The sequence below is a fragment of the Pseudorca crassidens genome, chromosome 1 (assembly GCF_039906515.1).
Source record: "Pseudorca crassidens isolate mPseCra1 chromosome 1, mPseCra1.hap1, whole genome shotgun sequence".
In the NCBI taxonomy this organism is placed as follows: domain Eukaryota; kingdom Metazoa; phylum Chordata; class Mammalia; order Artiodactyla; family Delphinidae; genus Pseudorca; species Pseudorca crassidens.
This window is the reverse complement of record NC_090296.1, coordinates 119,858,226-119,881,460: the sequence shown is the minus strand read 5'-3', so window position 1 is coordinate 119,881,460 and position 23,235 is coordinate 119,858,226. Positions and strand designations below refer to the sequence as shown.

At 45.9% G+C, this 23,235-nt stretch overlaps 1 protein-coding gene across 14 annotated transcripts in view; it reads left to right on the top strand.

Annotated features, from left to right (window-relative positions):
- Positions 1–9,274: 9,274 nt before the first annotated feature.
- PARP6 (poly(ADP-ribose) polymerase family member 6) overlaps positions 9,275–23,235 on the top strand; it is a 28,365-nt gene continuing 14,404 nt past the window's right edge. For 2 of the 14 annotated variants that reach the window (XR_010946741.1, XM_067752471.1), the window contains exons 1-11: positions 9,440–10,917; positions 12,828–13,029; positions 13,681–13,758; positions 14,740–14,834; positions 15,288–15,348; positions 15,580–15,670; positions 16,105–16,171; positions 18,962–19,111; positions 20,248–20,458; positions 21,023–21,076; positions 23,095–23,190. Coding sequence is in view for 10 of the 14 variants with exons in the window: in XM_067752471.1 (XP_067608572.1) it covers positions 13,027–13,029; positions 13,681–13,758; positions 14,740–14,834; positions 15,288–15,348; positions 15,580–15,670; positions 16,105–16,171; positions 18,962–19,111; positions 20,248–20,458; positions 21,023–21,076; positions 23,095–23,190 (906 nt within the window). In the remaining 4 variants the exon portion in view is untranslated. The other 12 variants (XM_067752482.1, XM_067752474.1, XR_010946743.1 and 9 more) reach the window with 10 other exon arrangements.

The following is a 23,235-nucleotide window of genomic DNA, read 5'->3' as shown; positions in this document are numbered from 1 at the left end:
AGATCAGGGGGTCGGCAAACTATGGCCTGTGGGCAAATCTGGCCTACAGCCTGCTTTTGTATGGCCTACAAATAATGTTTTTTTTACATTTTTAAAGGGCTGTAAAGATAAAACAAAAAAGAATATGAGACAGAGACCATATGTGGCCCACAAAGCCTAAAAGATTTATCTGGTCCTTTAGATAAAATGTTTGCTGATCCCTATAAGCTCATGGAAGACGTGTATAATGTCTAATGAGTTTAAGCAACAATGGTGTTTGTGTCTCTGTTGTGTGTGCATGTGTTAGTCCAAATCCTTTCAGCTGTAAGTGTCAAAAACCCAACTCAAACATGTTTAAGCCAATAGGAAATTAGTTGGCTTACTTAATTGATAAATCAAAGGATGTATCTACCTTTAGGCATGGCTTGATCTAGGGGTTCAAATGATGATGTCTCCATCTCTCGGCTCTGCTCCCTTCTGTTTAGTGGCCTCGCTAGTTCCAGCTCTAAAGACCTTGGGAGGACTTTGGCCAGAATGGACATGTGGCTACCTCTAGGGTGGAAGAGTAGGCCACCGTAATTGACAACTTCACAAGGACTGTGTGGAGGGGAGAACTGGGTCTTCAAAAGAAGGGATGATGGGCAGATAAGCAATTTGCATCCACAGTATTCCTCCCCTTTATTGTTCACCTTCCACCTATACATTTCTTGACAAACATACACTTTCAAAAATGTGCCTGCCTAACAATGCAATGTTCCTAGGCTCAACAAAAAACAGTCACCCACTTCTGAATAGGAGAAAAAACAGAATCATGCCCAGTTGCTTTATTGAGCCCTCAGTCCAGGGTCCCTTTGTGATGTGCAATTCTTGATCAGGTCTGGATATAATTTCTTGTGATTTTGCAATCTCTGGCTTAAAGATAAATTTAGCTACCCCTACATAACCAATATGGAGAGAAATAGGGTAACCATTTAAAAAAAAAAAAAAAAACCCTTCCATTTGGAATAGGGGAGAAGAGAAAACAATGGTCACTAATCTATAGCATATAGCACATCCTTCTGGACAGTGGAGCAAGTTTCTTCATCAACAAAACTAATCGCTCTTGGTCCTTTCCACTGGGAAATATCTCCCTCCTTTATGGACAGCCCTGAGAAGATACCTCTTCTGGAATTGAATCATCCACCCTCCCTTTAGACATGGGTTTGGACCTAAAGATTGCCTTAGAGATTATGCCTTCCCAGATCCCCGATCGCCTGGTGAGGATTCTCTGGACAATTCCTTTCAAACCAAGTGATTTGATTCCTGGGCTCTCTGTGAGCTAGTAACCATCGTCAAGAATCTTGCTGAGTTCTTGTCCTTGAGTCTGGATCTGGCCCTTGTGGTTTCTGTCTCTTAGCAACAGGTCACACTGGGCCCATTCCCCTCCCCCTCAGCTTCATGGTTTCCACGATAGCCTGTCTGTGATAATAAGTCAACCTTAATCTGCTCAGTGCCCTCAGAGAGAGATTACCTATATAACACTTGGCTGGCTCACGCTCCAGTGACCCTGACTAGATAGTCAAAATCCCTAAGTGGTACTGGCTCCTAGGTCTCAGCCCCAAGGCAATGCTTAGGACAGGAGTGAGGCAACCACACAAGCACTCATTCTGGACAATCTGCAGCTTGCTCCACTCCTCGCCCTCTGGCTATGGTCCATTATTACACTAAGGCCATGTCACCAAAGCACTCCTGAGAAGAGTCTGTCAGTGGACATTGAATTGGGGGGCCCTCTGAGAACTTGTTTAACTTGGGGACTGTGGGCAGAGTCTTCAGCCTTCAGGAGGGCCCCTGGAATTTCTCTCTGTCTCTCTGGATGCAACCTGGGTGTCTTGGATACAGAGAGAAAAGACCTTTGGTCTGAGATGGGACTGACAACCTCTGATCTCAGAGCAGCTCTGGATCTACTGTGTGCTCTGACCAGACCTGGGGTCTCACCTCTGCCTCAGTGGAACAGAACATGCATGTAATACCCTCCAAAAGAGGATACTAAGGTCAAGGAGGTCACAGAATCTCTCTTTATCTTTTCCAGCTTTGTTTGCAATCTTTGGCATCCACTGTCCTCACTGTACCTGCCTTCACTGTGACACAGCCAAATCCAGCAGGGATTCAGAGGCTGTCTTGGGCCTGTGCGCCTCCCTCAGCCAGTATATTTGCTCAAGCATGTTACACAGTCCTGTGTTCTTTGGGAGAACCAATGAAGGAATAAACCTCATGGGCTCAGGAAGCTCAGAGCCAAAGCGGATTCTGTAGCTGCCCTTCGAGCTTGAGCCACGTGAGGTCCACAAAGAGTTGACCAAGTCTGCGCCAAGTGCAAACTCAGAGAGGGTGGAGAGCTACTCTTTTTCTCCCCAACCCCGCTTGAGACACTGCCATCACAGTATGGCAGCCTGGGCTGATCAGAGCCTTTGATTGGCCGTCTGTAGAGGGGACTTTGAACTTCCATGCTCTAGCCTGCTGCCCTCTAGTGGCCTAAGAGCACAGAGACCCAGAAGGCAGAGCAAGCTGCAAGCCTGGGTTTGACTCTTCCAAAGGTAAGTCTTACGTACCCAGGAGAAAATGCAGGGAACCACAGAAAGAGCCTGAGAAAATTAGCCTCAGCTTCTTCTAGGGAGTATGCCAGAAATGGGCTGACCCTGCACCCTTGCCACCGGGCGTCTGACAGGAATCCAGCAGCCTGGGCTGGATTTCCTGCACGTGAGCAGGAAACATCAGTTGCGCCCTCAGGACCTTCTTGCTACCCCACTGTTGGGACTCAGTGTTGGGATGGGGGCTTTGACAGCAGCTCCATATCTTAACGCAAGTGCTCTAGAAAACAGACTCTGAGGCAAGGATTAAAGTGCTCACACCCTTTGGGGAGACGGAAGCCCAGGATAATGAGAGGGGAGAAGAGACGTGTGGCAGGGGAGAAAGATGTGAAGCAATGCAAGACAACATATTACTGCAGTGGCCACTGTTTCACATGAGCTGTGAGGAGAGAACAGGTGACTTGACAGGACTGTTTGCTAAAGCACATGGTGTTTGCAGGGAGAAACTGCACCTTAGAACCGTTCACCAGGAGGAGAATTGAGAGGGAATTTTCCCATCTGTTCCCCTCTCATCTCCTGTTTTCTACTGGCCAAGGTGCACTTCACGGAGAGCTAACTCCACTGCATTTCTGAGTTGCATCACCCTCTGGGTGGCTGCTTGGGAGGTTTCTACCACAAATGTGGAAGTGGAGGGGCTGCTTGGCACGGGTGGGGTGCCAACCAAGAGAAAGAAAGATGGAGGTGGCCCAGGAAGCCCAGAAAGGTGCATGAGGGTTGTGACCAATACATTTCACTCTCTCCCACAGGATTCACAGCCAGGGTCCCCAGGCACCAGAACCCCCAGGACTGTCTGAATTTTAAGTAAAATAAACATTATTTAATTTGGGAGAAAAAAGATGCATTCAGGTGTGGCTCGGAGCATCAGGCTTTTTCTCTAGAACTTTCCAGGCCCTAAGCTTCAGTATCTCCTGCTTGATGTCCCACCTCTCTGCCTTTGTTCTCACTCATTTTAGTTTGGGGTAGAGGATCTGGCTTTTATAATCTGTAAGACACATGATTATCTGACCCTTGGCAGTCTAGCTAGTAGGCCAAAGGCAATAAAGGCAACTCTAAACAAAGCTGCATATGGTCTGGTTCTGCCAGCATGGAAGCAAGCTGAACTGCAGTTCCTTGCTAGAAATCTTGCGAGAGGCCAGCATACGCCAACATCCAGAAATTTGTCCAGTGTGTCCCTGGAATCTCCATCTAGGATGGATGCCTGACCCAAAGCTCCACATAAAATAGAAGATCATGGGGCTTCCCTGGTGGCGCAGTGGTTGAGAGTCCGCCTGCCGATGCAGGGGACACGGGTTTGTGCCCCGGTCCGGGAAGATCCCACATGCCGCGGAGCGGCTAGGCCCGTGAGCCATGGCCACTGAGCCTGCGCGTCCAGAGCCTGTGCTCTCAACGGGAGAGGCGGCAACAGTGAGAGGCCCGCGTACCACAAAAAAAAAAAAAAAAAAAAAGAAGATCATGTAACCAGCTGACCTGATACCACATAACAGGGATTTCTAACTTCCCACTCAAGGATGGGCAGATCCCCACACTGCCTCCACTTCACTTCAGTTCCACCAGGTATACATTCTAGAGTCTGTTGATTGCACACACCATTCCATTTGTGTATCAGGTCTGGTTTAATTACAAGCGACAGGAACGAACCCAAACCAGCTTATGCAAGAAGGGAGCTGAGAAGTGTAGTGCTATTACCAACCAGGCAGGGCTGAATTCAAGGGCTCAGACAAATGTCATCAGACCTCTCTCACTTCATCTCTCAGGGCTCTGCTTCTCTTCGTTCCTTGTCCCCTTCTCTTTCCTGCCATAAATATACTTTCTCCCTGTGATAGAGAGCTGGGTGCCAGCAGCTTCAATCTCATATGCTCCTGGCACCATGGCCTCAAAAGCAAGAGAGTTTAAGGGGAAGGTTATGATTGGCTCTGCTTAGGTGACAAACCCTTACCTGAACTAATCACTTTGGCCAGGGGGATGGAGTCTCCTGCCTGGCCTGATGGGTCATGTATCCACCTCTGGGTGGTGGAAAACGGAAGGGAGCAGAGGTGGCACTGTGACTGTCAGCCCCACTAAGTAGCCATAGAATGTAAAGACATGTCCTGGGTGGTCTGTAAAAACATGTAGTTTGACCTGGCTGGAGCGTAGGACGCAGGTGAGGGAGGGCTGAGAGTCAGTTAGGAGCCACAGCCATAGAAGGGGTACATATTTTATCCTGGAGGTGGTAAGGAGCCATTGAAGAATTTTAACAGAGGAATGACATGATCAGCTTTGGGTTTTAGAAAGATTCCCCTAGGCAGCTAAGTGGAGAAGTGATCAGAAGAGTTGATACTGGGCTAGTTAGGAGGCTAGTACAATGGTTCTGGTGAGGAAGAGTAGGAATATAAAAGAGGGATTGATTTAAGATTTAATAAGAGGTAAAATTTGTTCTGTTCACACGAGGGTGGGAGAAGTCTAAGATGTTTTCCTCTCAGGGTTCCGGCTGAACAAGTCATAGGTGCTATTTACTAAGCTAGGGTCATGAAAAAAATGCAGATTGAGAGGAAGAAGAAGAGTTTGCCTGTGAGACATACAAGTGGAGTTGTCTAAAAGGCAACTTGAAATGCAAGAGGTAAAGGATGGAGATGTATATTCGGGAGTCCCAGTCACCTGCAGTCAGTGTGTCACACGGGACGATTTAAACGGAAAAGCCATTTTTTTCTTTTAGTGCTAGCAAAGAACTATAAACACTTTTGCTGTGTAAATGTTCTCACTTACCCCTCTCTCATTCTAAGAAAAAGATTTCCCAGGCTTATTATTTTTTGTTTTTGGTTTTTTTGGTAACATATACATGTGTCTATTCTTCTTCAAATTCTAGAAAAGCCGTCTCTTGAAACGGCACTGGGTGGGTCAGGGGATTGCCAAGCAGGACATGCAAGCTTGAAAAACAACTAGGAACAATGGGAGGCCAGTCCACCAGAGCAAAAGCCAAAATCAGCTGTCAGACCAGCACCGTGAGAATATTGCCACTGTCATCACCATTGGACACTGGATGTCACCACCACCAGTACCCACACCACTACAGCCCCCAAGCACAGGATAGAGCTGATTGCACTGTGGCCACTGCCATCAGGATGAATTCTCCATGGTTCTATTTCTCTGAATCATTTACTCCAGAATCTACTTTTCTGGGGGCTACTTGGCCAAGCTTAGGTCACATACCTCTCTCTTAGATGCCAAAAAGCTGGGAAAGCAAAGACCCAACCTTTTCAATATCTGTCATGGAAGGTGGGCTCTGCTTACCTCCAAGACCTGTAACACAGGAAGGTGAATCAGATTCTGGGAAGTCACTGGAAAGAGTGATGAAATGAGAAATGGGTGTTGACTGAACTGTTTTTTAAAAATTAGTATTATTTAAATGATGAATGACAGAAAAGGAGTCTATTAAGGAAGTTGTGAAAGAGCCACGTGAGGTTTAGGAAGAAGCTGGAAGAACATAGCCGCCCATAGGAGCCAACAGAGGAAAGGGATGCAGGGACTGCTGATCAACGATGCCAACTGACATCAATGGTCAAATCAGTTGAGCCTGGAATTTTCCAGTGGGTTTGGCAGCTCGGAAGTCATCTGTTAGTTTGGTGAAAGTATTTTCAGTAGAGATTTGGGGGAGAGGTAAGATGGCACTAGATTTAAGGAACACATGGGAGGTAAGGAAGTAGAGATGGAGAGTGTAAACCACTCTCTAGAAGCTTGGTTGAAGGCAAGAAAAAGTGTGTAATAATCAGTAATGTGTGGGATTAAAATTGGATTTTTTTTTTTAGGTTGGGCTAGTTGATCAAGTTTATATGCGGAGATCAAAGAGTAGGAGAGAGGAAAAAGTTGACTATCCATGAAAGAGAGATGAAAATAAAGGATCAAATTTCCTGAAGAGACAAAGGGAGTGAAAAACAAATTGCAGTGAAACGATTAAGCTTGGATTTGAAGGGAGACCTCACTACCTCTGAGAAAGAAAGTGAGGGAGAGATTCAAATGTTTGGAGGGGGCTGAACATTAAAGCAGTTTCCTCCCCGTTGCCTTTATTTTCTCTGTGAAGCAGAAGGGGGGATGGTGGCGGAAGCTGATGTGTAGAAGGATTGCTGGGTACACTCAGGGCCTAGCTGAGGAGACTGTGAATTTGTTGTAGCTCTATATCGGGTCCAGGGTAAGTTTTCTTAACGATTTATTCTAGATAAGGGTGACTCATAGATTCTAAGGTCAGAGGGCCTCAGAAATGGTCTGGGAAACTTTCAGGAACCAGACAGCAGTCTCATGATTTCTGGTCTCTGCCTGTCCAGGCTTCATTCTCTCTCTGCAAATAAACTTTCTCCATTCCTCATTCCTCATAGTATCTGGGAGGTGGATGCACCATAGCTCCTGAGTTTATGTATGTCTTCTGCTCAAGAAACCAGTCCAGTTAGAAACATAATCTCTCAGCCCTAATCCAAGATTCCCAGGAGAGAACATTTGCTTAGCTCAGCTCACATTAGGAATCCACTCACAGTTTGATAAACTGCAGCCAGAATGCCAGGGGTCACAAGACAAACGTGGCCCTGGAGCCTATAGATCTGGAGAGAGAGTGTGGAAAACTTAATTCCCAAAGAATAGGGCTCGTGGGCTGGACTAACATAAAACAGTGTCCACTCATAAGCTCAATTCTGCGGGACTGGGTTATTTCCGTTATCCTGGTTTAGGATAGGAGAATAGAGAAGGTAGATGGCTGGAATATCTGTGGTTATGATTTTAAGGGCAAGCATATTAGCAAAAATGTGGTTAAAGTAACTGACCATAGGATCTAGACCGGATGGAAAAAGTGAAGCCAGGAAAATACTGATCAACTATGAGGCAGTTGAGATTTATGGGATTCATAATGAGTAGAAGAGCTGGTGGTGTGAGTTGGGGGGAAGTGAGGAGGGGAAATCCTGAAAGGTTATGGAATACGGGACTTTGACATTTCACTCATGGGGACAGACCTCCCGTGCTTACCCAAAGTGCTTCTGTTCGAACACTTCCACACAGGCTTGGCTCTCCAAAGCTGCTATGAGGCCCTTGCTGGTGAGTTGTTTGAGGGAGCAGAGCCAACTCCTTCCCCAATGACTCTGAACTTCTACATTCTGCCACTAAGGCTCCAAGTCCTGTTATTTTATATACCTCACTTTTTTCAGTTATTATACACAATGGGTGTAACAAACTAATATTAAGACAGTGTTGAAGCCCAGGCTCAGAGGCCAGGTGAGAAGAGCAGGGATATCAAAAGGAGGGAGAGTGAGAAGGGAGATGCTGAGGTTATCCAAGTGTAAAAAAATCACTGTGAAATTATATATATATATATATATATTTACTTATTTATTTGGTTGTGCCGGGTCATGTGAACTCTTAGTTGTGGCATGCATGTGGGATCTAGATCTAGTTCCCTGACCAGGGATCGAACCCAGGCCCCCTGCATTGTGAGCACGGGGTCTTATTCACTGTGCCACCAGGGAAGTCCCTCACTGCAAAAATTCTGACTGAGGCCAGCTCCGGAGGGATAGATATGTCACGTGTTTACATCACTCAGAGCCAAAGCCTTCCTTGTGTACGCTGTGTCTAGCTAAAAAGAGGGAATGAGGAAGGTAAGTAGATATAAGATAAACTTTTCCCCATTAGTGCTGATGGAAAAGAGGGGCACATGGGAGCTCCAAGACACCCAATTCTGATAAGGATGAAGGGAGGTCTGGCCACGTCTCAGGGGAATAACCATAATAACCACGGTTAACAGCTTCCATTTATGGACGACTTCCTAGTCCCAGGTATTCTGCTGGTTACTTTATATGTGTTAGGTTGAACCATATGAAATTTCTGTTTTGTAAAATACAAAGAGTCAAATACCTGCACATTCATACGGTTCGACACACCATCTCATTTCATCCTCACCACAACAGCCCCATTAAACAGATATCACTGTCCCCACTTTACAGATGAGAAAACTAAGACTCAGAAAGTGAAAGTCTTGGTTTAAGGCTGCACAATCAGTAAGTGCTGAAACCAAGCTTTGAACCCAGATTGTCCCAATAGAAGGCCAGAGTGCTTTCCAGCACACCACAGCTACCAGGGGAGCAAAAGAGTTAAACTTAAGAATTAAAAAAGGCTGGAACTTCCCTGTCGGTCCGATGGTTAAGACTCTGTGCTCCCAGTGCAGGGGGCTCAGGTTCAATCCCTGGTAGGGGAACTAAGATACCATATGCTGAGTGGTGCAGCCAAAAAAGAAAAAAAAATTAAAAACAAAAGAATTAAAAGACCCTAAGGTGTTACAAACTAGAGATTCTTGGAGTCAGCAGGGTCTCAGGGGGACTGTCTCAATCTTTATCCACCACCCGGGTTCTAAAGTAGAGAGGTAGCCGGAACTGCCTTCCCCTCTCCTTCCTCCCAACCACAAGGGGCGCCAAACGCCAACAGCTTTGCTCATAGGGCCCTCCGTGCACCTGCCGGGCCTGTCTTGTTTCTCCACGCACCCGCCCAGCCCCAGGGCGCAGGCGCCACCCTCCGCTCCGCACCCCGCTCCCAACCAGCGATCACTGCGCAGGCGCCCCAACCAGGCGTCGGGGGAGGTGGTGGGCCTAGGGGTAGGTCGCGTGGCGGTTGGTCCGAAGCGGGCCACGTGGTCACGGTGCCGCCGCGCGAGCGTGCGCAGAGTGGCTGAGCGCGGCCGTGACGGAACGACGAGGCGTGGAGTTGCGCGACCTCGTCCGCCCGGCCCGTCCCCCGCCCCTTGGCTTGCCGCTCCGCCCCCGCGGGGCGTCCCGGGCCGCTAGTTCCCTCGGCGGCGGCCGCGCGCGGCCCGGGGTCGCCGTGAGTACTCACGAGGCCAGCCTGTGAGGCGGCCGCCACGGGGACGGGACGGGGCGGGGCGGCCGGGCCGCGGGAAGGGTGCGGGGCCCGCCCCGCCTCGGCCGGGGTGGATAAAGTGAGGGGCTTGCGCCGGGTGGCTCGGAGGGGCCCTCCTGGCCTTGACAGGCTTCGCTGAAGGCTGGGCTGCTGGGCTGCTGGCGACACAGATCGGGCACAGAGCTTCTTCCCCGGGAGGCAGGTGTTGGGTGTCTTTGGGGTCTCCGGAAGAAACCGGAGAAGAGCTTTTAATTGCTCCTCTAAAGGAGGCCTCAGGGCCTGTCCTGAGAGCGCGGTGGCAGCCAGTGTTCAGAGGCTCACGCCGGCCTCTGCCTCCGCCGGGTACCCTGGATAGCGGGAATCGCAGGTCTGTGGCTTCTCCCCCGCACTCTTTGTTACGTGGCCTAGGCTTTCTGAGAGGAGCACTCGCTGTAGAGCGGAGTAACCTGCTTGCCCAGTACCACAAAGCTGGGAGTCAAACCCAGAGTATAAACGTTGAGATCGGAGGCTTTGACTAGGTGTAAAGTTGTCACACCGGGGAAGCGCCCTTGGACCTAGGCCAGGACCTTTGTCATCCGGACTTGAGGCTTATTTTCATTTGGCCTGTCCCCGTGCAAATTCTCCGTTAGCTGCCATCATCCAAAGCACTGAACAACAGACACCCTTCTCTGGGCATTCTTCACACAGTCTGTATTTGGCCTGGCCTTTCTTGAAAGGTTCCCTGCTTTACCTCATTTGGATAAGTTAGATAGGTCTCTCTGGCTTAATTCATTAACAACACCCTTAAGTGGTTGTAACCAAATCACAGGAGGAGTGGCTGTAATTAGAACCTGTCAGATGTGCATAAGTCCCAATTCCACTTTACTCCTGACCCTAAGCAAGTAGCTTGACCTCCCTACACCTGATTATTCTATACATAACATGAAAGCTTTGAAATAGACCATGTTTCAGGCTTATTCCTCTTTAAAATGTCTGTGATTCCATGAATTCCATAACTACCCACCATTCCCCTTTTCCCACTCTTCACTATTTAAACCCATTCTCCATCTCTCCAGAGAAATGAGCTTTGAGATTAGAAGGTGGGAGTCCCTTTCACTGAAACAGCCTGGTTTGAAAAAGGTGGTAGTTTCTGAATTGTCTTTTCCCTGGACAGGAAAAATTTCCTCTGAACTACCTTTTTCTCCTTGTGATAACGACAGAAACCAAGCAGCAACAGCCCTTGGAGAGAGACTAAGTTTTCTTGACTTCCACAGTGACAGAGAGCTTGTGAAAGTTGGTACTTCTGGCCTACGCTGTCATCATCCTACCACCCAACCCGAGACAGCCCAGGCTGGACATTAGTGCCTCCCTCTTTATTCCTCTGTGATCATCCAGATCAGCACCTGACTGTTTATTTTCAAATCTCACAAACACAGCCAGATCTTCATATTCTGGTTCTCGGCTGCTCTTGAAGGTGAATGGAGTCTTGCTTTTTAAAATCATTTTTGTATGATTTTTGTCTGCGTAGATGTGTTTAAGTTCTTGTATGTCTCTCCCCTTTGGCTTACGTCTCCAGCAGACAGTTCATTCATTCATTCACTTGTTCAATAAATGTGTGTTGAGGGGCTGACATTATAGGCAAAAGAGTCAAAGCCTCTACCACCATAGAGCTTAAATTCTGGTGGGAGATAAATGCAATAAACAAACATTTTGTACGTCAGAGCGTGGTAGGTGCTGTGGAAGAAAAGCAAGGAAGGGGGATGGAGAGTGCTAGTATGTTGGGTGTTGGGGTTTTGCTGTTTTATATAGGATAGTCAAGGTGACCTTCAAGCAGAGATCTGAAAGGGTAGAGGAGTAAGCCATGTGGGTATCTGGTTGAAAAGCATTCCGAGAAGGGTGGCCAGCAGGGGCAAAGGCTCTGTGGTGGGAATATGCTTGATAATGTTTGAAGAACAGCAAGAAGACATTTATGGAGTCTTAGTGATAATCTTCCTGTTCACATTTAGAGTTAACTTTTTAGAGAGAGCCCTTACAAGAGTACAAGAGTAGACTCTGATTTTTTTTTCTTTTTATGAAAATTTCCAACTATATACAGAAGTAGAGAGTGTAAGAAACTGTTATGTACTCATCATTCAGCTTCGTCAGTAATCAACATTTTGCCGTGTTTATTTCATCTGCCCCCCCACCCCCCCCACTTTTTGTGCTGGAGTTGTATTTTAAAGCAAATCTCAGATATCAGGCCATTTCACCTCTAAACTTCAGTTGCAGTTTCCTTTTGCATTTTTTTTCCTGCATATTGTTTTTGATGGGTCAGTCAGCACTGCCAGCTGGAGGACTGCTGTGCTGTTTGCCCTGGCATTGTGCTTTATAACTCCATTCTGCGTCAGTTACCAAGTTTAAGTTGTTATCTGAGGAACAGACCATAGGCCCTTGGAACAGGCAAGGATTTAGAACAGTGGTTCTCAGAATAACTTGGAGGGCTTGTTAAAACAGATTACTAGACCTCTGGAGTTTCTAATTAGTAGGTCTCAGTAGGGGGTCTGAGACTTTAAGTTTTTAAAAAGTTCCCAGGTGATATTGACACTGCACATCCACAGACCTTACTGGAGAACCACTGGTCTAGAAACCTAAGATTAAATAGAACCATGTTAAAGACCAAGAACACCTCTGTGTAAGGTTGGAGTGGATGAAACTGAGATAAATGCAGAGCCAGGAAGGCCTAGGACAGTGGTTTTTAATCTTGTGAAAGGGGTAGGGGTTAGTGTTTTTCTGAGCATTTCTAAGGATCATTATTACATTATTTGGGGAGTAGGTTCCAGGAGGAATCCAGGACATTATTTTGGCTGTGACAACTCAGACTGTGTCTACCGGAGAATGATCAGTGTTGTTGAGGACTTTTAAACGTAGCTATGGTTGTTATATAAAGGCTTTTATGGATACTGGTGTTAAAAGAGATAATGACTCAATTTGGAGAAGTAACTAGAGGTAAAGAATCCAGAAAAAGAGTCTGCTTCTGATGGTGGTTGGCACTATGAAGAATATTCTAAAATGAACTGACTAGACTGAGTAGCATAAGCATCTGGTCCCACCGTCATCATTTTTGGCTTCGGGGTTGATATAGCATTATGAACTAGAGCAAGAACTTGCTTCAATCACAACTCTCCAGCTGGAGAACAATAATGTCTTATGTTTGTATAGTGCTTTCACGGTTCATTATTTTTAAAGAACTGTGTGTACAAGTGTGTGTACATGCATGCAAGTATGTCTCTGTGTGCAAGTGTCTGTACATACGTATAATAAAAGTGTACCCATAAATGTGTGCTTGTGTATATGCCACCCAGTTATTAAGTGGTGATGAGATCAATTGTTGTCTACTTTCTACAGGACAGTGACTTGTTACCACCACAACAGTAGAGCCTGCCTTCCTCAGCAGATCTCCAGTCAGCCCCTGACATCTCCCCCTCCCTCCCTTGTCTCCCTTTGTGGCCTCCTAAATGCCCATCTCGTTGGCCTGGGTTCAGCTGGTGGTATGGAGGGGTGCTGCCTAGCACTGACCTGGGAGTGTGTGTGACCCACTGACCCAATGGTGAGAACTGACTGCCCAACTCTCCAACTGATCATCCAGGGGTAGATGGAACAAAGTGCAGACCTCACGTTTTCCCGGTGTTTTCCCTCCTACCCTTTTGGTAAATAGAGTGGCTATTTGAAGTTAAAGGAAGGAGAAGGGGCATGGAAACAGTATTACTTGGTGTGTGTATAGGGAGCTTTCTTGGGAAGGAAGGGAAGAGTTAAATAAGGGTTAGAAAAGGAGTTATGAGACAAAAGAGCTAGGTATGCTTGAGAGCCATCTTGGGTAATGATCCAGAAGAGGCCAGCTTGTACTAGAACTTAGATATGCCTAGGAATCAACCTTGACATTGAAATCTTCCTCATGCCTCCCCCACTGGCCACCAGAGCCTCAATCATCATACCCCATACCTAAGAAGGCTAAAATTCCCTTCTGCTTTCCTCCATGACACCAAGTCAGTGCTAGACCATGGATATGACCAGATTCAGGAAGAGAGTGAGACGCTCCCAAAGGGTGAGGGGAAGGGAGCAAAGGGATTAGGGCCTCAGTTATTCTATCCCAAGGGACCTCCCATTGTTTGTGGAAACCTGTTTCCCATCCTAACCCCACTCTGTTCCGTGGGATAACAGGGACCCAACAAAGGGTTGTATCCTTATTTCTCATCATTAGGACATCAAAGGCCAGTTCTGGAATGATGATGATTCGGAGGGAGATAATGAATCAGAGGAATTTCTCTATGGAGTTCAGGTGAGATTACAGCCCCCAAAACCCGTGATGGATGGTCTAAATGTGTGCTTTTCTCTGGATACATCAAGAATGAAAGATTATTTTGGAGTAGAGATGAAGATACAACGTCAGTGTCATCTGAGGATTGCCTTGTCAATGCTGATTTCATATCTTTGCTCTTGCCTGGAACTCATATCTTTCCCAGTGTAAACTACACCCTCTGTACATGGAGGTTACCCATATCAGGGGTCCGTGGTCCGTGGCCTGTTAGGAACCGGGCTGCACAGCAGGAGGTGAGCGGCAGGCCAGCAAAGCTTCATCTGCCGCTCCCCATCACTCCCCATTGCCCGCCTTACTGCCCGAACCATCCCCATTCCCACCCCCACCCTCCACCCCTGCCACCCTGGTCTGTGGAAAAGTTGTCTTCCAGGAAACTGGTCCATGGTGCCAGAAAGGTTGGGGACCGCTGACCCATATGTTCTTAGTTGTAAAACATTATTTTCTGGCTATTCCCTCACTAGCCAGCAGGGGTCGTTTCATTCATTAGGGTCAAAATTTTAGAAGATTATTCTACCAATGATTGTTTAATGCTATCACTGCCTAGGGCATGATCCTGAGCAGGAATGTTGGACTCTAGACAGAACCAATCTGAGTTATATTCTGTACTCTTCAGTCTGTTCTGAGTTCTTACAGAAGGGATCCCTAAGTGTCCTGGTCAGGGTTGAGAGAAGAAGCTGAGGCTTAAGGATGTGAACTCCTTAAGCAAAGCCTGCAGTTGGTCTCCTAAAACTTCCTAGAGTGGTGATGGAGGGAGACTTGTCTGTCAATGAGACTTGTCTGGTGGCCCAACTATGGCCACCACCAAAAGCCCCTTCACATACGCAGCTTTTGCTTGTATGTATTGCTGTAGTTTGATATCCCTGTTCTGGATGTTTCATCATGTTCTGTTTTTCATCTCTTCCCCTCTGTCTTTCCCCTCCACCATTTTTCCTCCTGACTTAGGGGAGCTGTGCAGCTGACTTATATCGACACCCACAGCTTGATGCAGACATTGAAGCAGTGAAGGAGATCTACAGTGAAAACTCTGTATCCATCAGGTGGGACTGTACTTCAGGGATGGCAGGGGACTCAGCCACTTCTTTCTGAGTTGTTAAAAGGGTAGAGGTTTTTTCTTTATGGTATGATAGGGGCGCGGGTGGTTAGTGGACCTTGATAAGTTTTGAGCTTAATGATGGTGGGAGTTATTTGGAATACTTGAGGTTGGCTGACAGGAGTAAGTAGGAAAGTATAGCCACTTTTCTTAGAAGTTCCCTCGTATCCTAGACTCCTCTAGGCTGATAGTTTCACCTTTGAGGTAAGAAGGGCTTCTGGCCTGGCAAAGGCCCAGATCATAAAAGTGGCTTCAGGCTGTAGCTAAGAACCTAAATACAGAGCTGCCTTCCACCCTTCCCTCTCCCTTATCCCCAGGCTCAGTTCTCCCTCCACCTCAGTCTCTGTTCCCTTCTTTCTCCCTTAATGAGTCTCACTTGTGGTTGCCTGTATCTCTATAGAGAATATGGAACTATTGATGACGTGGACATTGACCTCCACATCAACATCAGCTTCCTCGATGTAAGTGGTGCTGGTACCTGCCAAAAACATGTCTAGTTGGGCTTGTGGATTTTGCCATGTAGGCCTGGAGTCTTGTTCCTGACTGCTGTATTTGAAGCACATATTATTCATGCCTGTTTTTCCTAGATCATCAGCAGACAGTGCTGTGTGCATGTGTGTATCATATAGCGAAAACTTCAAGTCCATTCCTCTCTGCTGCTAAACTAGAAACTATTGACCTTACTCTTTTAGGAGGAAGTTTCTACAGCCTGGAAGGTCCTCCGGACAGAACCTATTGTGTTGAGGCTGCGATTTTCACTCTCCCAGTACCTTGATGGACCGGGTAAAGGCAGTGACTTTGGGCATGTGGGTGCTCTGTGTGTGGTCTCATCCAAAGTCCTAAGTTAACTGAGGTAGAGAAAAACTAGGAGCAAGACCTGTTGGTGTAATCTGTAGGCCATTGGTAGGAGCTTTTCAGTCTCTTCTCATTGGTGTCTTCATACCCTATTGCCTGATAGTCATGCCTTAAAAGGCCTTTCTGTTCCCAGATATTACTTATTCCTCCCCTTCCCCTCAACTTCCAGTATAAGTTGAGGCTATCTGAAATTGGTCAGACAGTTCCCAGAATCTACCCTCTGCCTCAGATATTTCCCTTGTCCATCATTATTGTTTAGAGTACCCTTAGAATCTGAGGAAGCTAATCCACTGAACTGGGGCTTTAGACTCCCAGGAGGATAGACATGGATACATAGTAGGAGCTTTCTCTTCTCTTTGCAGAACCATCAATTGAGGTTTTCCAGCCATCAAATAAGGAAGGATTTGGGCTGGGTCTTCAGTTGAAAAAGTAAGAACTTTGATCTTTCTGGTTATGAACATTGAGGGAAAGAGAAATGGACATGTGGATGGACAGGCAGACTCTTGAATGTTTCCTTCCAAAAGTGTATTTCTGAGATATGCCCAAGAAAGACTAAAATAAATTTGGGGAGCCAAATTTATGGTTAGGTAAGGGAGCTTGTGTTTCTGGGGTATCTGGCCTTGAGGCTTCCTGGAGGTGAGAGGTGAAACTCATCAGTACTTAGCATTTAAGGAAAAGTGCAACCCTGGAATTAGAGTCATGCTCATCACATTTCCTCAGAGTGGGGGCTCTAGGATTTCAGACAGTTTTAATTTATTGAATGTGTTGAGCACCTTGCTAAGTATTTGGTATACAATACTGAGAAGTAAACTCAGTCAAGTTTCAAATAGAGTCCAGTGGATACATGTTCTAATACAAGTGAATATGTAAGATTTAGAAAGAACACAGAGGAAGATGTAGGTGTAACTCAGTCTGGTGGCAGGTGGATGAATGAAAGATGAAAGGGAGATGATTACTGGTTTTCAAGGATGGATAAGAGTTGCCCATGTAGACAATGGAGTAAATAACATTTGCAAGGCCATAGTTATGTGAAGCAGCATGTGTGTAGGAAGCTTCAAGTAGTTATGTATTGCTAGTAAAATGCAAGGGGAGAATGGTAGGAACTAAAGTTAAAGCCAGAGAAGCAGGAAGGAGTCCAAATCAGAGAGGATATTGGGCTTTTGGGAGCATTGAAAGGTTTTAGGCAGAGAAAGGACATGGTCAGATTTAGTTTTTAAAAAAACATTCTAGGGCTTCCCCGGTGGCGCAGTGGTTGAGAGTCCGCCTGCCGATGCAGGGGACACGGGTTCGTGCCCGGTCTGGGAAGATCCCACATGACGCGGAGCGGCTAGGCCCGTGAGCCATGGCCGCTGAGCCTGCGCGTCCGGAGCCTGTGCTCCGCAACGGGAGAGGCCACAACAGTGAGAGGCCCGCGTACCGCAAAAAAAAGAAAAAAAAAAAAAAACCATTCTGGTAGCACTGTGCAAAATAGGTAGGAGGGATGAGATAAGAGACCAGAACTGTTTTAATAGGAGGCATTTGTAGAAGTCCATACATGAGATGATGAAAGCCTGAACCAAAGTACAACTGTAGGTAAGATTAGAGATGAGAGATAGACTAGAGAAATTTGCAGGGTTTAAAATCAATAAGACTTGAAGAATGATTTGGGTATGTTGTATATGATAAGAGCCAAGGAATAGTGGAATATTACTCTTAGGTTTCCAGCCTAGATGTCTGGGTAAATTATAATACCACTCATTTATATAGGGATTTGGAAGAAGAGCACGTTTGTGGGATGAGGACAGATAGTTATTTCCATTTTAAACATGTTGTTTAAAGTTAACTTTAGGATATTCCAGTGGAGATGCTCAATACAGAGTTAGATATGTAGATTTGATACTTACAAGAGAGGTTCAGGTTGAAGTTATATAGCAGTGTATGGGTGAGACTTGCACCCAGTGTAGAATATGAGATTGCTAAAGGAGAGCATGATAGAATGAGAAGAAAATAAAATCAAAGGCAGAACACCCTTTAACCCAGACAAAATAGCAGGAGTAGGTAGAGGAAGAAGAAACACTGAAGGTAGGTCAGAGAAATTGGAGAACAATGGGAAGACAATAGAGTCAGAGAAGGCAAGGAGGAGCATTTCTACAAGGAGGGCCAGATGCCAGAGAGGATGAGTAAGAGGAGAACTTAGGAGTTTCTGTTGGATTTAGCATCAAGGTGAGAGCAATTGTAGTGGAGTGGTGAAGGTAGACACCAGAATACAGTAAGTATTCTGGAGAAGTGAGTGATTGGCAACAAAATAGAAACAATAAGTGTGGATTAAGAAATTTGGATGAGGATATAAGGGGAAGAGGGAGAGATAGCTAGGCTGAGGTAAAGAAACTTGAAACTTTTTGTAGACTTCAGTAAAGGAACTGACAGGAGAGGGGGATGATTGACAGATCAAGGTCCCATGAGGGGCTGAGATCTAGAGGACAAACAGAGCAATTGATCCTTAATAGGAAGGTTACCTTGTCTCCAGAGAATGGAGGGATCAGGTAAGGGTAGAAATGGAAATGGATTCTGTAGTAGGGTTGCAAAATTATGGAAGATGATATCTCATGCCTTCAGTTTTTTCTATTGAGAAGAGAGATTATCAGTTGTAGGTGAAGTTAGGAGCTTAAAGAAGGTGATAAGCATTTAGAATAATAAGGTAGAGTGATACTAGAGAGAACTGATCAAGGACAAGTGAAAGGACTGACAAGACTAGCTGAGGGCCCAGCCCAAGTTGGAAACCATAAATTTGGGGATGTAATGTTTTGCCTAACAATGTCATACCCTTCGTGTCCCTTGTCCTTTTCTTCACTATTCATAAGGCAGAGGGTGATACTCACCACTTCTGTTCCACTTTCAGTATAGCTCTTCTTGGCAGTAAATTGCCAGGTTCACAGCCTTTGAAGACTCACCTTTGAGATCTCCCTCTAAAGGCAAAGCATCTAAGAATTTTTCTGGTCCATTAGACTAGGTAAGGGAGTGGGAATTTACCCACGAAGGTAAAGAGGTACTTTAGGACAGTACATTTCCATGTGCTAAGATTATTATCAGTGGGGTCTTGAGACACACCTTCCCCTACAACAACTAGCTTTGCAGTCCCTGGGTCTGAATTTTAGATTAGTTGCCTTTCATAGTCCTATTTCTTGACCTGGGCTTCCCCTGCCTGAACTTCTTTAAGCCTGTTGCTCTTTAATTCTTTAGGATCCTGGGTATGTTTACATCCCAACAATGGAAACATCTCAGCAACGATTTCTTAAAGACCCAGCAGGAGAAGAGGCACAGCTGGTTCAAGGCAAGTGGTACCATCAAGAAGTTCCGAGCTGGCCTCAGCATCTTCTCACCCATCCCCAAGTAAGTTTCTCCATGAGCTGATTATCTCTAATCACTGTAATCTCAACTAAGCCTCCACTCCACTTTCTTGATTATGTAAATTATTCTATCCTCTTCCTAGGTCCTCTAAATTCTGTACCTTTAACTACTAATACCACCCACATGGTCCTGTCCCCTATGTGTCTTTACCCTTCTACTCCTGACCCAGTAGTCAGATCTCGTCCTTTATGTAAAACACAGTACCTAGCGCATGGTACATGTTTGGAGAAATGTATGCTAATCTCTCCATCTTTACTTTCTTCGACACTTATCCTTATTCCCTATCCTAAGGAGGCAGAGTCAGAGCTAATAGGCCCCAAGTCCTTGCTCTTATGGAAGGGCACATTGATTTATTACCTAGGTTCTGGAAATAAATATTGCTCAATTCTTTGATCCTAGGCCTACATTTATCCCCCCTGGTGCCTTCTGATCTTCCCAAAGGCAAATACAAACCCAGATTTGTAGTTTTCCAGGTGCCATTATTGACAGACAGACAGACATTAGGCTCTTTGGGGTCCAACTATTTCTTGCCTAGTAGTTTAATCACACACACACACACACACACACACACACACACACACACTCTCTCTCTCCCTCTCTCTCTCTCTCTCTCTCTCTCTCTCTCTCTCTCTCTCTCTCTCTCTCTCTCTCTCTCTCTCTCTAAGTGAAACAGGCATCCTCTCCAGGGTATCATTCCTTACCTGGCCTAGGTGCTGCAGAGAATGACCTAGGCTTTGCCTTTGCCTGCCCTTCATGTTCCAATCTGAAGAACACATAGATAATGACATAAAAATCAAACCAATTGTGTAGTGATCTACTTGCTTTGACAGTTTGATCCAATGGAACTTTCCTCAGATATGAGTTGCTCTTTGTCTTAGGTCATTTCATCTATTCTTATCTCCAGACCTCTTCTTTTTTTTCGTTTTTTTTTCTTTTTCTTTCCGGTCATGCCACGTGACATGAGAGATCTTAGTTCCCTGACCAGGGATCAAACCCGCACCCCCTGCATTGGAAGTGTGGGGTCTTAACCATTGGACCCCCAGGGAAGTCCCTCCAGGCCTCTTCTAGTGCTCATACTGAATCCTCAGTCTCATCACTTCTCTTTGCTCTGTGTTCAGGTCTCCAAGTTTCCCTATCATACAGGACTCCATGCTGAAAGGCAAACTGGGTGTACCAGAGCTTCGAGTTGGACGCCTCATGAACCGTTCCATCTCCTGCACCATGAAGAACCCCAAAGTAGAGGTGTTTGGCTACCCTCCCAGCCCCCAGGCAGGTCTCCAGTGCCCCCAGCACGTGGGCCTCCCTCCCCCAGCATGGACCTCTCCTTTGGTACATGGCTGAGGAGGGTTTGACTTGGGTGTCAGAGGGTGGGAGGGGAAGTGTGGGAATACAGCTTCTCAAAATGGAGTGGGGGTCTGGTTGTCCAGGCATCATAAACCAAACCTGGGCATGAATCATGAGTGAGTAGAATGGAACACATTTTTTAATAGTTGTGAACTTATATCTGAACAGTCTGGCAGGCTTCTCTGATAGTATGTCATGAAGCAGAGAGTCTGGGGTTGGGCATCCCACGGAGATGTCATGTATGATTTTGTTAGGTTGTGGTTAGGACTTGGTAGTCAGCTACTTTACAGACCTATTCCACCTACCTTGAAGGGGTTTAAGGACAGGTGAGTCTTTTTTGTTTTGTTTTGTTTTTTTTGAGGTGAGTCTTTTTTAAGAACCTTGGCAAAAATGTCTGAAAGTCTTCTCTGCAGCTTGGGGATTACTTAGACTGATCAGTGTTAGGGCTTAGCTACTTTAAGAGAATTTTAGGTAGTGGGCGTGAGTGAGGTCTTTCTAGTCACCAGCTTCATAGGAGGTTCACGGAGTCTGTCTTTTTCCTCTCATCAGGTCAGTGGTCACTGCAAAAACATCCCCACTCTGGAATATGGATTCCTTGTCCAGGTAATCAAGTCCAAAGGTTCATTCCAAAGCCTTTCCCCTGTTTTCTGACCCATCTGATCCCCTAACATCTCCCAGCTCTTCAGTCAGTTAGCAAACATTTCCTGAACTGTTCTGCTTCCAGAACTATACTGAGTGTTGTGTGGATAGGAGAAAAGAAGGCATAGTTTCCACCATCAAGAAGCTTATAGCATTATTGGGAAGACAACGCTTATAGACCACTTATGATCAAGTGCCAAATGAGACATCGCAAATGTTAAGTGCGCTGGTGCCAAGATGAGAGAAGGATTGACACTGATTTTCTTATGATCCCGGACATCCTTCCTCAAGTGGGCTTCACTTTTCCTCACAAACTTTCACTGCTTAGCCACTTCTGGTCATTTGCTTCTTTTTAAACCCTCTTTATTTTCCAGACATGGTTTCACTTTTTTTTTTTTTAATTTATTTATTTTTAATTTTGGCTGCCTTGGGTCTTTGTTGCTGTGCACAGGCTTTTCTCTAGTTGCAGCAAGCAGGGGCTACTCTTCGTTGCGGTGCGCCGGCTTCAGTAGTTGTGGCACTCGGGCTCAGTAGTTATGGCTCGTGGGCTCTAGAGCACAGGCTCAGTAGTTGTGGCACACGGGCTTAGTTGCTTCGTGGCATGTGGGGTCTTCCTGGAGCAGGGCTTAAACCCGTGTCCCTTGCATTGGCAGGTGGATTCTTAACCACTGTGCCACCAGGGATGCCCCATGGTTTCACTTTTGCATCTCCATTATCTTTGTTCATGTCATTCCCTCCACTGACCTTTCTCACTATATCTGCCTATTGCAGTCAAGTCTCAGATGCCAGCTTTTCCATAAAATCTTCTCTGTTACTTGAAATGTATTAGCTGGAAGTGTGTCTCCTCTCATTGAACTCTTTTGATGCTTTTTGTTTTATATGACATTGATGTGTCAGGTACCATATGCTGCCTTGAATTGTAATTAAGTTGTGTACATACCACATCTTCTCTGTTGGAGTATGGGGTCTGAGAAGACAGTCTTTTATGTTATTGAATAATCAAGGAGAACTTTCACTGAGCTAGGTGCATAGTAGGCATTCAATAAATCTGCATTAAATGAATGAATAAAAGCCCTTGCATGTCCATTTACCATCCCAAAAGTTTGTGAAATGGGAACAATTTGATTTATACACAAAGTGTACATGGTTGCAAAAGCCATGCTAAGACAGAGTGTATAAAAAATACTTTAGGGGCTTCCCTGGTGGCGCAGTGGTTGAGAGTCTGCCTGCCGATGCAGGGGACACGGTTTCGTTCCCCGGTCTGGGAAGATCCCACATGCTGCAGAGCGGCTGGGCCCGTGAGCCATGGCCGCTAAGCCTGCGCGTCCGGAGCCTGTGCTCCGCAACGGGAGAGGCCACAACAGTGAGAGGCCTGCGTACCGCAAAAAAAACCAAAAAACCCCCCAAAAAAACACTTTAGGATATTGCTGCATGAGCTCTGGATTTGTGCTGTCTTCCCAGCACAGAGTTTTAGCTATGGTCTTGATCAGTTTACAGGCTGATTGTTCTAGGTAGTTAAAATGGCTTCTCAGGCATCTGATCATGGACTGAATACTCACTTGTCACATGGGGGCAATCTGTAATTACTACAACTAATGTTAATAGTTTGATTAGTACTTGTTTATAAAATACTTTCACAGAAATCATCTTTTTACTCTCAGTACCTTTGTGAGGTGAATAATGTCCACTTTGTAAATGAAACCAAGGCTCAGGTTAATTGACTTGCCCAAAGTTATATATGGTATTAAGTAGTAGAGGGGGAATGTTAACCCAGGTCTTCTACCATGGCTGATCTTATTTTTATTATACTATATAGTCTTAGCTCTAGAGTCAGGCTATCAGTTTAAGTGCAGGATCCAAGAACAGATTCTACCTTAGGCACAAGGCTGGGAGGTAGGAGAGTAACTGGAAAAGAAGTTCAGATTATTTCCTACATCTGGGTCCGGGCTTCCAAAAGATAAGTAGAATCTCTCTCTCCTCAGATCATGAAATATGCAGAGCAGAGGATTCCAACATTGAACGAGTACTGCGTGGTGTGTGATGAGCAGCATGTCTTCCAGAATGGGTCCATGCTCAAGGTATATGCCTCTATTTCGTAACCCTCTTTCTTGCACCCTTAGCTG